Source organism: Fundulus heteroclitus, unplaced genomic scaffold (assembly GCF_011125445.2).
Source record: "Fundulus heteroclitus isolate FHET01 unplaced genomic scaffold, MU-UCD_Fhet_4.1 scaffold_75, whole genome shotgun sequence".
In the NCBI taxonomy this organism is placed as follows: Eukaryota; Metazoa; Chordata; class Actinopteri; order Cyprinodontiformes; family Fundulidae; genus Fundulus; species Fundulus heteroclitus.
The window spans coordinates 429,855-444,393 of NW_023397197.1; the positions used below are offsets into that span (position 1 = coordinate 429,855).

Below are 14,539 nucleotides of genomic sequence, written 5' to 3' on the forward strand. Positions count from 1 at the left end.
CTCCTCCGCTGCAGCGCCGGTAAAACCGTGCTGCGGCGGAGCGCGCGCGCACGCACACACACACACACACACACACATATATATATATATCTTGGGGGACCCGACTGAGTTTGTACTGGAAATAAGTCCGGTTTCTGTCAAGAAACTCTTCTAAAAAAATCCATATCGCTATCAGATGATGATAGCTCCCCGGAACTCCCATCACTGTCACTAAGTACTTCATCACTCTCTGCTTCGTACAGAGCACCAGTCGTCGCTGTCTTGGAAAATAGTGTGTCGTTGCTCAACAGCGGGTCCGCTGAGTGACGTCACAAAATGGGAGGTGACAGTACTATTCTTGACCAAGATGGATTCCTCCACATAAACATGATTAAATGAAAATTATTCTTAATTATTGCACAGTATGTAGTAGTTTTATATTTAAAGTATTTTCAACAGTTTGAATTCTGATTTTGACCGGACTTCTCCTTTAATAACGGTACATGTGAGAAGTGTATTTTCCTACGCAGAGGAAGTCATTGAATGCATCATAGGTTTGGGTGAGAGAGCGCAGCAGAGAAGCCGAGAGATCCGGTTCTGCGGCCATAAGTCAACATCTCCATGTTAAACTGACTTGTCTTTGGACTATAAACAGTGATGTGTGCCGTGGTTTGTCCCCACAATGATCCACAGTGAGTCAGTGAGCTTTAGTCCGAGGTAAAAGACACTGAAGTTTCTACTTGAAGCTTTTTGAACTGTTTTAGCCGCTAGCTTAGCATAGCAACTAGCCGATGCTAACAAACTGGCTAATGGACTCTAGGCTAACTCAGCTGGACCTAGGAGCTTGTAGAGTATCGTTACCCAACCGGACAACGAGAGATTGGACCCAGCTAGAACTCTGAGCCACCCGGAAGCTTTTAGGACCTCTGGAAACGTTGGAGACGAGGACCAAAAGTTAAAGGTATAGGGTAGTTCACGCGTGACGTCAGCGCTACATCCGGGTCACGGTGGTTGGCAAAAAACAGAGCTGTTCTCGTCTACTACATGACAAAACGGGTGATTTAGAGCATACTTTTAGTTCATTTATTTTTGGAATCTAAACAATGCCTACGACTTGTTGTGCTCCCGGTTGCACAGAGAGGCATTCCAAATCGTTGGATGTACGTTTCTGTCGTTTACCGAAGGAGGAAGGACGAAGAAAGAAATGGATATTTTCAATGAAAAGAGCGCAGGCAGACACTCCCAATGGACTGGGGGAGCCATCATACTATGACAGAATTTGCAGTCTACACTTCATCTCCGGTAAATACAACTTAATTCTGCTCTAGTCATTGTTCTACTTAAATAGCGGCGGAGGGGAGGTGGCGATTGCTACACGGGCCGGAGAAGCGGCAGCGGCTGCTTCTCCGGCCCGTGTAGTGATCGCCACCTCCCCTCCGCCGCTATTTAAGTAGAACAATGATCGCCAATGGGTGGGGGTATCGCCGATACCCCCACCCATTTTAACAAGACAAAAACACCTAAATAATCCGTAGTAAAAAATGTTTTTTTTTAACCTAACGGGCGGGTCTTCCTATATGCTGAGACGCGGTCTGTGTCCGACGCCGCTTTCTGCTGTTACAAACATGTCTGAACATCCATCTATCCATCCATTTTCTGACCCGCTTAATCCCTCATGGCGTCGCGGGCGTTGCTGGAGCCTTTGTCCCAATATAAAATAGTGGTTTCAGGGGATTTCGTGCTCTCTCGTGTGTACTGGCCTGCGTGTTTATAAGGCAGCTGTATATGTCGCGGTACAGAACACTTGGCCAGCATTTCACAGACTCGCTCCCTCCCTTCAGGCTTTTGCTGTGTGGATCTGGCAATCTGATACCATCAACCATCAACTTACTCTTAAAACGATCTTGTGATACGTTATCTAAAGAAGAAAAATACGTGGAGAACTCGTCAGTTTCTCTGTTTGCGTCCGTCGTTGTGTTCGTCTTTTGCCAACCAGTCCGGCGCGCATGCGCGAAAAACCCGGATAAACACAATAACAATGAACAGGGGTCCGTTCTTCGTACGTCGCTAACTCAGTTAACAGGATTTCATTGTTGACGATTTGGCATGATCTTGGATCGTTTGGTTCTTCGAAAGACATCCTGCACTTGCTGTCATAGCAACATGTGCGCCAGCTTAAACCTGCTCGAGAGCAGGCTTATTTAATGTAAACAAGATTAGATCACGGCTGTATAAGCGGAGGAGATGGGAAGTCTGTCGTAGCCATGTCCATTTTTACGACAGCAACCTGTTGCGGAAGGTGCAATTTTAGAGCTTTTCGAATTAATTGCGTATTGGGCAATAGACAGGATCCTGTAGCCCAGCGCGACAGTGTAACTGTAGAGATTTTTTTCTTGGTGGCTGTTATAAACAGACAAACACATCATTTAAGAGTGGCTTTTAAAGAGGAAAAAGTTGTGTTGGAGCCATAAATCTAAAATATTTAAGTTATTTGTATGATGATTTGCTTTTTATTTTTATTGCTTCCTGTCGAGCCGTATATTGTATTAGAAAAACTATGGATGGATTATCTAGACACGGAGCAATACAGTTTACCTTGTAAACTGTGTATGACTTGGAAAAAACTCACGCTACCGCCTCGGCAACGTTCAAAAAAATAAATAAATAAAATATTAATAATAATAAAAACTCGATATGCTTACAAGTTTATTTGACGTTAACACGCGGTTCTTTGTTGTTGCTTTCGCGCGTGCATATAGTGAATGGCAGGGCAAAAACACATGGAGTTCTCGCCGTAAAGCAAGACCGACTCTCGCGGTCTTACACGAGACTTCTGAGCCTGTGGGTGCGGGCCGAGGGCTCTTGCAATAGCATACCGCGCACGTGACGTCACCGTGTCAAGAGCAACGCCCCTTTTGCCGCTTTGGTAGGGCATACAGGTAGAGAACGCCCGTAGCAACCAGCGATATGACCGACTTTACAGCCGTTAAACTTTCACAAGACGATGTTCCAGGCGCACGGATTACTGGTCGAACTGTCGAAGAATACACCAACGTTCAGCTCAAACGATGGCTTGAGTGTCGAGGGCTTAAAAAGACCGGAAAACGGGCCGAGTTGATCGAACGGTAAGCTTTGTTTTTTTTTCCTGCGTGGCGGTCATGGCATCGTCTGCCTTTTTTATGTTTGTAATCACCATCCAGGGATCGGTATATGTTTAATGTTTGTCTTATTTGAAATGTTTTTGAGTAAGCTATCCTGGTAGCAGGGTATCAAGTTAGCGCCTGCTACCAGGATAGCCTATATGCTATCATGGTAGCAGGCGCTTCAATATTAACATGTCGGCCACCAAAATACTCTTACCTGTTCACTACTTGATGTCGCTGGAATTGGGTCAGGATGTTCTTCGGTTGGACCCTTTCCTCCAACAAAATGCTTGCTACATATGTACGTGAATTTGGTAACTTTTCCGGGTTGAACTGTTGTGTAGGCTGACCGCACCGGTGTACCCAGCGCACACATTTCTCCTTGGCAGTCTTGAAGAAAACATCCTTCATATGCGGCCGATCAGCGTACCTCGAGTCGCTGTTGTACGTTCCATAGCAACAATGTTTAAAAACCATGGTCTTAGATTTGGAAAAAGCAGTCGTTTACCGAGTAAAACCAAGGGTAACGCACGTCTCTTTTACAGCGAAACAGCGGCGGACTATGCAAGCTTGCCCTACTGCGTACCACGTGATGTGACGTCATCGTGACGTTGCGTTTCTAAAACTAGCTCGCTCGCGGTACGCTATTGCAAGTACGGTATTTCCCTCACAGACCACCAGGGCCGCCGAGAAAACCTTTGTTCGACCTGAAATGACTCATTTAATCATCCAAAACGGTATGGAACACATTAATTAACTGAAAAATGTTGCATAGTATGCCTTTAAGCAAATATTATTGAACTTTGATTTTAGATTGACATCCTGAGTGTTTTTATTTTAGTGTTTTATGCAGAGAAGCACTTGTTACTTGTCTTTATTTCATTTAAAGGTCCTAAAGTAGATTTATTTTATTCACCTTTTTTATCTTTCTAAATAAAAGGGGGAACATTAACACTTTATACTAGGGGTGTCCAAACTTTTTTAGTGAGGGCCAAATCCAGAAAACTAAACAAAGGGCCACACTAGAGGTGCCATATTGCCACATGAATACTGTGTGTATTTTTAAGTCAGCTATAATGTGAAGAACATTGCAGTCAGTGGGAGCAGTGATGCTGTCCTTTGATTGAAGGATGGCTGACATGTCAGCAGAAAGTTTGCTGGTTAAGACACGAAGGACTTCACAGAGATGCTGTCAGTCATTCTGCTTCTCAGTCTGCTTTTGTTCTGATTTAACAGAGAAAATCTTTGTTCACATATGAGAGGCGGAGCTTTACCCAGAAGGCTTTCAGGTGTGCATACAGGTGTGGCACCAGCTGTTCTTTGCCTTGTAGCTTCTTGTTCAGTGTATTCAGATGATGCGTAAGATCAACTAAAAATGCCAGGTCTGCCAGCCACAGAGGGTCACTTAGTTCATGAAGAGGAACATCCCCGTATTCAGCATCCACATCAGAGTGGTAGAGTACATCCCCGTATTCAGCATCCACATCAGAGCGGTCGAGTACATCCATGTATTCAGCATCCACATCAGAGCGGTAGAGTACATCCATGTATTCAGCATCCACATCAGAGCGGTAGAGTACATCCATGTATTCATCATCCACATCAGAGCGGTAGAGTACATCCATGTATTCAGCATCCACATCAGAGTGGTAGAGTACATCCCCGTATTCAGCATCCACATCAGAGCGGTAGAGTACATCCATGTATTCAGCATCCACATCAGAGCGGTAGAGTACATCCATGTATTCAGCATCCACATCAGAGCAGTAGAGTACATTCATGTATTCAGCATCCACATCAGGGTGGTAGAGTACATCCATGTATTCAGTGTCCACATCAGAGTGGTAGAGTACATCCATGTATTCAGCATCCACATCAGAGCGGTAGAGTACATCCATGTATTCAGCTTCCACATCAGAGCGGTAGAGTACATCCATGTATTCAGCGTCCACATCAGAGTGGTAGAGTACATCCCCGTATTCAGCATCCACATCAGACAGGAAAGCCTGAAATTCTCTGTGCTACAGTCCTCTAGCTCCAGTTATGTTGACAGTTTTTCCATCAGTGTTCATCACATGGTCCAGCTGGACAGTCTTGGCACACAGAGCTTCTTGGTGGATTATACATCCTAACAGCCTCACCTCCGCTCTCTTTTACCTTGGCGCACGCCAACCATGCCGTTCCTTTGGGCTCGCCCATCATGGCCGGAGCTCCATCCATTGTTGCTCCACAGAGCTTGTCCCATTTAAGCTCCATCTTTTCAGCTGCCTCTGACACAGCTTCAAAAATAGCTTTTCCTGTCGCTGTGCCTTTTAGGCTCATCATATCAAGCAGTTCCTCCCTACAGCTAAAATGATCACCTACTCCCCTCAAATAAATGAACAGTAGCTCGGTGTCTGTGTCATCTGTGCTCTCATCACTGCTATGGAGTAAAAACCAGCAGCACAAGCCTCGTCTCTCAGCTGAAGTTTGGAGTTAACAGATAAGTCCTGGATTCTCCACACACCTGTATTTCTGGATACGCTCACATTGTTGAAATCCGCCACTTTTTCTGCCCACATTATTTCTGTGACTTTGATGAGGCTCTGCTTTATAAAATCACCGTCTGAAAACGGTTTGCTGTGCTGGGCAATAAGTTTAGTGACTTCATAACTTGCTGTTGTGGTGTTTTCCTGTTTTTTGTTAGAATAAAAAACCTGCTGTTGAACTTGCAGGCTAGCTGCCATTAGCTTGACTTTCTGAGTTTGTTGGGCACCGGTGTACGAAGTGTAGCTCTGATGTTTGGTCTCATAGTGCAGACGGACATTATACTCTTTCATCACAGCAACATCTTCATTACAAATCAAACAGACAGACACACTTTCTGTTGATTTCTTTGAAGAAATACTAATTTTCCCACCGTCTTTGAAAACTTCTTCACTCACTTGATATTTTGCGTTTCTTCAGTGCTGCCATCTCTGGTGACTCATGGTAAAGGTTTTCTTTGCTTAATTTTGTTTCTGTGGCTCCATATAGTGTTGAAACTGAGAAGTGCAGCAGAGTAGAGCTCAAGCTTTTTGTACGGCCATATTCAGTAATATTTTCAGAATTTTCTGCAGGCCAATAAAAAGTGGACCATGGGCCACAGTTGGCCCGCGGGCCGTAGGTTGGACAGTCCTGCTTTCTACCTTGTGTCAAGTGGTGATTTAGTCTGTGCCTCATTATTCCAGTGTTCAGTGTTTAGAGCTAAAATCTGATACCGTGCAGAGATCCCAGATAATACTTTGAAGGAAACATTGAAGAGATTGATAGAACCCAGAGCCCACTCACTTCATTTGTGAGGATAAAAGGGCTACAACCAGAACACATCCAGCTTGGGTCAGAACCAGAACACATGGCTGTGATCTGCTATGTGGGTTCTGCAGGTTCTCCAGCATAAACTAGGTTATTTGGGTCCATGTTTGCTGTAATTCCTGGAGTTAGGGTCAATAATGATGAGGTTCTGAAGAACCTCATCATTATTCTCCACTTAAACTCCCTCCATGTGTCTGAATTTGTAGTCAGATGAGCTTCAGTGCAGATTGTCTCCCAGTCCTCTTCAGAACAAACTGGGCCTTTCTCAGTGGAGGACAATGTGTGTCTGAGAGACATGTAATGTCCATGTTTGCTGCTGAAAGAGACTGATGGTCTGACCCCCCTCCTCCTTTCAGGGTGGAGCCTGCTGGAGTCCGATGGTTGACACCAGGTCTGAGGAAGTGTAAGTGTGTTTTTCATTTGATTCATGACAACAAAGCAGCTCACATTCAACCATCTTCAAACTGTCCATCACTCATTCAGGAGTCATCATCAAAGTGTCAATAAATGATCAATAACTGCAGCTGGATTGTCTTTGTTCTCTCCATCAGATTCCTGTCAACTCACAATCGACACAAACACAGTGAGCAGAAACCTCAAACTGTCTGAAGACAACAGAAAGGTGACATATGTGAAGGAGCTTCAGTCATATCCTGATCATCCAGACAGATTTGATTTTCCTCAGCTGCTGTGTAGAACTGGTCTGACTGGTCGCTGTTACTGGGAGGTCGAGTGGAGAGGAGGAGTTTATATATCAGTGAGTTACAGAAGAATCAGGAGGAGAGGAACCAGTGGAGACTGTTGGTTTGGATATAATGATCATTCCTGGAGTCTGAGATGCTCTGATTATGGTTACTATGTCCGTCACAATAACAGACGAACATATATCTCCTCCTCCTCCGTCTCCAACAGAGTAGCAGTGTATGTGGACTGTCCTGCTGGTATTCTGTCCTTCTACAGAGTCTCCTCTGACTTACTGATCCACCTCCACACCTTCAACACCACATTCACTGAACCTCTGCTTCCTGGCTTTGGGTTCTGGTCCAGTCCTGGTTCCTCTGTGTTTTTGTGCTGATTGAGTCTAAAGAGCCTTCTCCTGTCAGAGAAAGCCTCTCCCTGGTGAACAGATAGTTCAGTCTGTTCATGTCTGTCTCTTTCACTCAGAAACACGTTTTCACATTCATGGATTCAATCTGTTTCTTTGTGAAACTCTTCTAAATGATTCCTTGGAAACTTCTTCCTCTTCCAGTCCTTTAAAGATGGAAGCTGGGATTATTCCAGGATCCACATGTTGTTTTTCTGCCTGTTTCCAGTCAAAGCTTCACTCTGAATATCAGCATGTTGACTTTCTCTCTTGGTTTTGTACTTTCATTCATCAGTCAGATTTCATTAAAATGTTGGCCAGTTTTTCTCAATCTTTGGACATTATCTGTTTCTGTCAGCTCCTATTTTTCTAAACACTTTTTACATTCACATGTTAAATCTTCCTTTTGTATATTTGCTGCAGTTCTACTTCATGTGTTTTAATGTGAAATAAACAGATTTTCTTCTTCTGTGTTTGATTCATTTGCTGCTCATTCTCTTCTGTTCCTCTGATCAATTTTCAATATTTTAATAAAACTCTGATGCTTGTTTCAATAAAACAGATTTTTTCTATCAACACTGACTTTCAAAAAGTCTTAATTTACAGTAAAACATTTCCATCTTCTTTCTAACATGTTATATACTGTATGTGGCAGAAAAAAGTTGAGTTCTGTTATTGTGAACGTGGATCAGAGAAGATGCCTCATTCGTGTGCTGCAATAAATATACACACACACACACACATATATATATATATATATATATATATATATATATATATATATATATATATTGTGTGTGTATGTGTTATGAATATAAGGATCAATTTGGTAAATCCAAACATTGTGGTCTTCATTATTTCATAAAAACCGTGTCACATGTGAACCTTTAGGAACAGACTTTTGGGTGAGTATTAAGGGGGTAAAATTAATAATATGAGGAAAAAAAAGTCCTAGGTCAATAAAGTAAAAAATAAACAAACAAACACAAAAGTGATAATGTTATGATAAAAACATCATATTATAAGAATTAAGGGGGAACATTTCCAGAATAATCAGTTTGCAGAATTATTTCACTCCTGGAGTAATAGGGCCAAGTTCGATTATTTTAAATATTTTTATTCTTTACGAGAATAAATTCAGGAGAATGAAGCTAAAGGGATACGAAAATAAACTTGTAGTATTACAAACAAAATACTACGAATACAAAGTATATTCAGAGATTAAAGTCCCTCTGATACTGTTTAAGCGACTGAGTAACTGCAGATTTGCCACATTTAAGATGGCGGACGCTTTGACGCATCGCAGCATAGGCAGAACCCGCCCAATGACGCGTCTACTCTTATATTATGTCTATGAGACAGGCGGTGTCGGGAGCGCGCATCGCAGCCAAACAGGCGGGTTTTCACGGCGCTTCTTATCGGTTTCTCGGTAAAACAACTCATATAATCATGTCAAGGTTGTAACATTCAGTTTATTCGGCAGTTGTTTACAAAATTGTAAAATAAAAAGTTTTTAAAACCACTGCAGTGGTTTTAAAAACCACTTCTAAAAACCAGTTTTCTACCATTTTACCAGAACACCAGTCAAGCTTCAGATGTTACACATTTACAGACCAGTGTGGGTGGATAACAGCATTGTTGCCTTTATGTTGTTGATCATCACTTTTTATAGATCTGTCAGGTCTGGATGCTGCTTAGGAGCCTCTTCTTCATTGACTCCTCCTCTTTTTCATTGATCTCCTCCTAAATGTCCTTTGCTGCCGTCAGCCTGGAAATGTTAAATCTCAGACTTCTACATTCAGGACTTTAAGATAAAAACTATTGTTTGGTTCATAATGAGCTGATAAACAGCAGTCGGTGCTTTAAAAATCTCCAGCTGTCAATGGGCGAGAGGCGGGGTATAACCTGGACAGGTCACCAGTCCATCGCAGGGCAGAAATAATCCAGACTTTTGCCCATTTTACTGTGATATCACCAAGACCTGCTGCACTAGGATACCACAGGTGACAGGTGTCTTGGTGCCAAACGACTTATCCACGTGTCAGGAGAGTGTTTGAAATCAATAAAACTTTTAACCTCCAGCATTTTATTAGAATATCACATTCTAATGAAATGAAATAGTTTTTTTTAACTCCTAAATTGTTCTAGCTTTAAAAGCGACATATCTCGTTTTCTTAATATGGTTGAAATCTCTATATGTTCTTGGTTGACTTAAAATCTTATTAAATCTGATAATTTTGGCTGTACCTTTATTCAGTGTTCATTTGATCACACGTGAAATCCGCTCTATATGATCTATTCATGCGGGTCAAAAAGAAAAGAAAAAGAAAAAAGACAAACCAGCAGACAGCTGTGATGGACTCAGGAAGGAGGATTTTTGGTTTAAGCAGACAGACATAGAACAATTTAATAACATAAAGCTAATGTTTTGGTGACACATCTGGAAATGCCCACAGAGCCGTTCACTATCTCATAACGTGTTGTATTGACTGATCAATTGAGTTTTAACCGTGTTGAAGCCGTCTTGCTTCTCCGGGTTCGTTGATTCTTTGTGCAGGACTTAAAATAATTAATCAGCCATGGACGCATAATTCAGGTTCGCCTTTGCAAAGGGAGAGATGCACCAAAAGAGATCTCAGATTTTATTTTTAAAAAGACACATTTGCAACATTGACCTCATATTAAATCAAACTCTTCGTCTTCTCTTCACCTTTGCTCCCTGCAGCAGTGAGTCTTCAGGATGTTAAATTCATGCTTTTTTTCAAGCTTTCAGCACAAAGTCCTTCAATTATAAACCGTTTTCCTGAAAACTGATGAAACTCCAAAAGAACTTTTCTTATTGACAGAGAAGATGTTGGTTTCACATCAAAGATTAGCATGAAATAAGAAATGACAGCTATTTGTCCATTGAGGCACAACCAGCTGAAACGAGGACAGCTGAACTGCTCTGAAGCTTTGACGGTGGAGTCTTTTCCTCAGCCTGGCTGAAGGGAGGGAAGTGGTTGCATGAAGTCAGACAAGATACAGGACAGGCAAGGACTGCCAACAAGGTTTTAACCTGGGTGTACCGTTTATTCAGATTTGTTTTAAAAGTTGAAATTTGACTCTCACACTGCAACTTTAAGATGTAAGCTGCTGATGTCTTCATGGTGGACTCAGCTCATCTCCAGGTTCCTCACATCTCTGAGGTTTCCTCCTGGAGGACGGTCCTCACTGGGAGCTCCATCACTGCTGCCTTCAGCACATCAAACCTCACTGCACAGAAAAGCTCCTCATTTTCTCCATTAATGGACTTTGTTGCTTTCAGCTGCATTTTCCTTCAGACCATTAAAACAGTTTTTATTCTGCAGAATGACTGGAAACTGAGACACTTGTTGTCTTTCAGAGCCCGTCTGGGCCGGGACCCTTCAGGAAGCTTTTATTAGACTTATACGGTTACAGTGAACCCTCGTTTCTCACGGGGGTTACGTTCCTAAAAGGACCCGTGATATGAAGTAGTAACCTTCATTATTTTTAGGGCTGGGCAACGATTAAAATATTTAATCGCGATTAATCGCCCTGATTAATCACATTGTATTTACAAACTCCAAGAATGAATTCAAAAGTAGTGTAAAGAGCACTTTTATTTTAATGTTCTGCTGCCATATGAACAAAAGTGTTGTAACATTTGTAGCACTTATCAGTAACACATATTTAGTGTAAAGCTCAACTTAAACATGTAAAACAAAAAATAGCAATAATAATAAATTAAAGCTTATTGCCACTGACAGGGAATTCTCTTTATGGGGAAAAAAATCTACCAAAAACAGGCAATTTCTGAGGTAACAGCAGGGAGCAGCATTACCATTTTATGTTCAATACCAAAGTTTAACTTGGCAGTGGTTACAACTAACTTGTTTCTGTCATATTCCATGCTGGAAGAACTTTAAACTGAAATGCTTGCTAACTCGATATGCTTGCGTTGCTTGCGTTTATTTGACGTTGACACGCGTTTTTTTTTGTTGTTGCTTTCTCGCGTGCATATCCACCTTATTTTTGACGGAAACATGGAGGCAGCGAGTTGACGTTTGTTTGGGCGAGACTTCCGCCCGCTCACTTCCTGTCAGTGTTTAGCTATCTGAGAAGCGGCTCATGCGGCTACTTCGTCTCAAATTACTCGTCATTATGACTTCGAGGAAGACCGGGATCATTTGTGTGGTTAGAGGTTGTCATAGTAACGGGTGTAAAAGAAAGGTTTACGTGGAGCAGGAGTGTTTGAATCATCGACCGTGTACAAAAGCTGTGGATACGAGGCGCCCTACTTCCTTCACCCTCAGCCGAAGAATGAGGAATCCCTTCGCCTGTGGTTAAAAGCTTAAAATCTGAAGAAACCACCGAAGCGACCGTATGTTTTTTTCATTTTGTGGACAAAAGACCAACATAAGACCACATGACGCCAGAAAAGTGTCTGGGCTGCGAAGTTCCATAAAAAAACAAAACCAGGAGACGTCAAGAGGAGAGGAGACAGGTAAGCTAATGTTTTGATATCCTCTCATAACATCAGTTAAATCCCAAACATTACAAAATTAACTGACCAGCAATCTAATCACAACGAGCCAACGGCCAGTATGTTTCTGAATCAGATAATTCATCAGCCTACCTTCCATAAGTCGCCGCTGCCTGACTGAAGGCTTTCCCTGGAGCCGCAGCATCAGAGCGCTCTGAGGTCTCGTAGAGCCGATTGATGCAGTCAGAATCCAGCAGCGTGAACGTCGGACTAGTTTTAGCTTGAACGGACATCAGCCTCCATGAATACCAGGTCATCCATGTTGATATTTATTAACACCGATCCAACTCTTTCACTGCGGAGGTTCGCTTCGGTAAAGTCGCACAGCAGAGCCGTCCGCACCAAGTAACGACACAAAACAGGTTAAAATGTCCTCGTACGTTATATGAGGCCACTTCTTTGTATCATCCACTCACTCATGAATAGTTTGAAGCTGTGGCCCTGACCTGCCACTTCCATTGCTCTGCAAGTTTTGACACTGTTGCTGCGACAGTTGATCATTTCAGTCAAACTAATGTTATTTGGCCGAGGGAAGCGCTGAAACGGAAGTGCGGCACACACAAACGGAAGTTGGACAGACCTTCACAAAATAAAAGCATGTGAGCAACATGCGTTAACGCGCGTTAAAGAAAATATCGCCGTTAATAGTCTAATGAGTTAACGCGAAATTAACGCGTTAACTTGCCCAGCCCTAATATATATATATATATATATATATTTACATGTTATTGGTTTTGTTACTATTATAATCATTATTATTATTATTATTATTATTATTATCATCATTATTAGGGTGGGTTTCCTGGTTTCTTCAGCTGCCGCTGTTCTGCCAGCCACTGCTCCAAGGATTTGCCCCTGAAGCACTGGGGCAGAAAGTGGCGCTGCCAAATCGGCTGTGGCCAAACTCTTTTGTTTTTGGCTGCCCACATTTGCTGCACTTGTTAAAAGCCACTTCTCTCACATACTTTTGTTTCTGGCTCCCGGTGGCCTCCTCTTCTGCCCTGCGTCGCCTGTTCCTCTCAGTGAAGCGGGACACAGACGCAGGGGCAGTGGGTGCAGGAGCCACCTGTGTGGCAGGTGTTAAATAAGGAGCCAGGGGAGGAGCAGCCCTGTGATGACCTGCTGCCATCACTGTCGACCCAGGGTTCAATAAAAGAAGCTGAGCTGGGATAGGAAGAGGAACTGCTGGGGTGACGGGCTGCAGGACGGTGGCACTAGCAGGTCGTCTGCCTGGCCGCAGCTTAGGAGCCTTACCTGCTCTGTTTGGCGGGAGGGCAAACTCATGCTGGAGTCCTGAGGGGGACGGTGCTTCGTCCAGCTTCTCCCGTGGAGGAGGCAGCTGTGAGCTGGCCACAACGATGTGGTCCTCTGCAGCAAGGCCCTGGGTGAGGACACTGATCTCCTGCGTGCTCTCCCTTCGATTAAACCTGCAATCAGAAAACTGTCACCATTACAATTAAATGTGATACTTTTATTTCAAATGTCAAAGTAAAAAAAAAATAAGCATTGTGCTTACCACTGTGTCAGAGTCCTCTGATTGAGGACAAAAAGCTGCAGAGAGGTGGCCTCCATCAGGGGGTGGCAGTCCAGCACCAGGTCTCAGATGTGGTGGTAGTCGGTGAGAACTTTGGTCCACCGAGGAAGCCGCACTCCATCCTTTTTTGTTGGGGACTTGTGCAATGAACACAATTTAATGCACAGAGCCTCAACTAGACGACTGGTGCTGGGCCACTGAGCCGGTCCCCCTGGAGGACCAATCAGGCTCCTCTTGACACTGTCCACACCCGGGGTGACGCCCGTATTCTTGGGGGCCTTAAAGCGGCCGTGTGCCAGCTGGGCTTGGTGCCTGGGTTGGTAATTGATCCTCCTCTTGTCCAGGTCAGAGGTCACAGGCAGATGACCTCTGACCTGCTGCTCGTCCAGGTAGAGAGCCTGACGCAGGGTCACCAGGTACTCGGCCAAGTCCTGGACCTTATCCCAGCCTGGGATGCCGTCAGGTCCGAGGACTGCAGCCTGCATGAAAGTATTAAAATACAAAATACATTACAGCATGTAAAATCTCAGTGATGTTGCACTGAAGCTAACGTGTCGTCTACTCACAGGGGCCTGGTCTGCAACGCTGGACCCAGCTGATGCTGCAGGACCAGAGGCTCCAGTTGGCTGGACAGAGCGCTGCAGAGGAGGAGGCAGAGGAGGGAGACAGAGGAGGAGGCAGAGGAGGAGGCAGAGGAGGAGGCAGAGGAGGAGACAGAGGAGGAGGCACAGGAGGAGGCAGAGGAGGAGGCAGAGGAGGAGACAGAGGAGGAGGCAGAGGAGGAGGCAGAGGACTCTGGTTGAGGCGCTGACGTAGATCTCCTCGGCTGGATGTGGACGGTGCAGAGGAAGAGGGGCTGGAGGCCTGCTGGACGCTGCTGTGTTCTGGAGCAAAGAGGACGGGCGCGGTCAGGTTCTCGG

General features: G+C 43.9%; 2 protein-coding genes and 1 pseudogene across 2 annotated transcripts in view; 1 reads left to right on the forward strand and 2 right to left on the reverse strand.

The window, feature by feature from the left end:
- Positions 1-14,539, reverse strand: part of LOC118561913 — a 716,353-nt gene that overhangs the window by 339,581 nt on the left and 362,233 nt on the right. The gene's annotated exons all lie outside the window — the stretch shown is intronic.
- Positions 1-14,539, forward strand: part of LOC118561874 — a 951,216-nt pseudogene that overhangs the window by 301,910 nt on the left and 634,767 nt on the right.
- Positions 12,837-14,290, reverse strand: LOC118561879. The gene is made up of 3 exons (XM_036134142.1): positions 14,186-14,290; positions 13,602-14,098; positions 12,837-13,512 (listed from the first exon to the last, which is right to left on the reverse strand). Exons 2-3 carry the CDS (start codon positions 13,655-13,657, stop codon positions 12,897-12,899), a joined length of 672 nt encoding a protein of 223 aa, XP_035990035.1. The 5' UTR covers positions 13,658-14,098; positions 14,186-14,290; the 3' UTR covers positions 12,837-12,896.

Excerpts from the sequence above, each read along its gene's own strand:
- LOC118561879 (XM_036134142.1), bottom strand. The coding sequence starts at position 13,657 with ATGGAGGCCACCTCTCTGCAGCTTTTTGTCCTCAATCAGAGGACTCTG. Across the intron at positions 13,513-13,601 it reads CAGAGGACTCTGACACAGTG|GTTTAATCGAAGGGAGAGCA; the intron begins GTAAGCACAATG and ends TTCTGATTGCAG.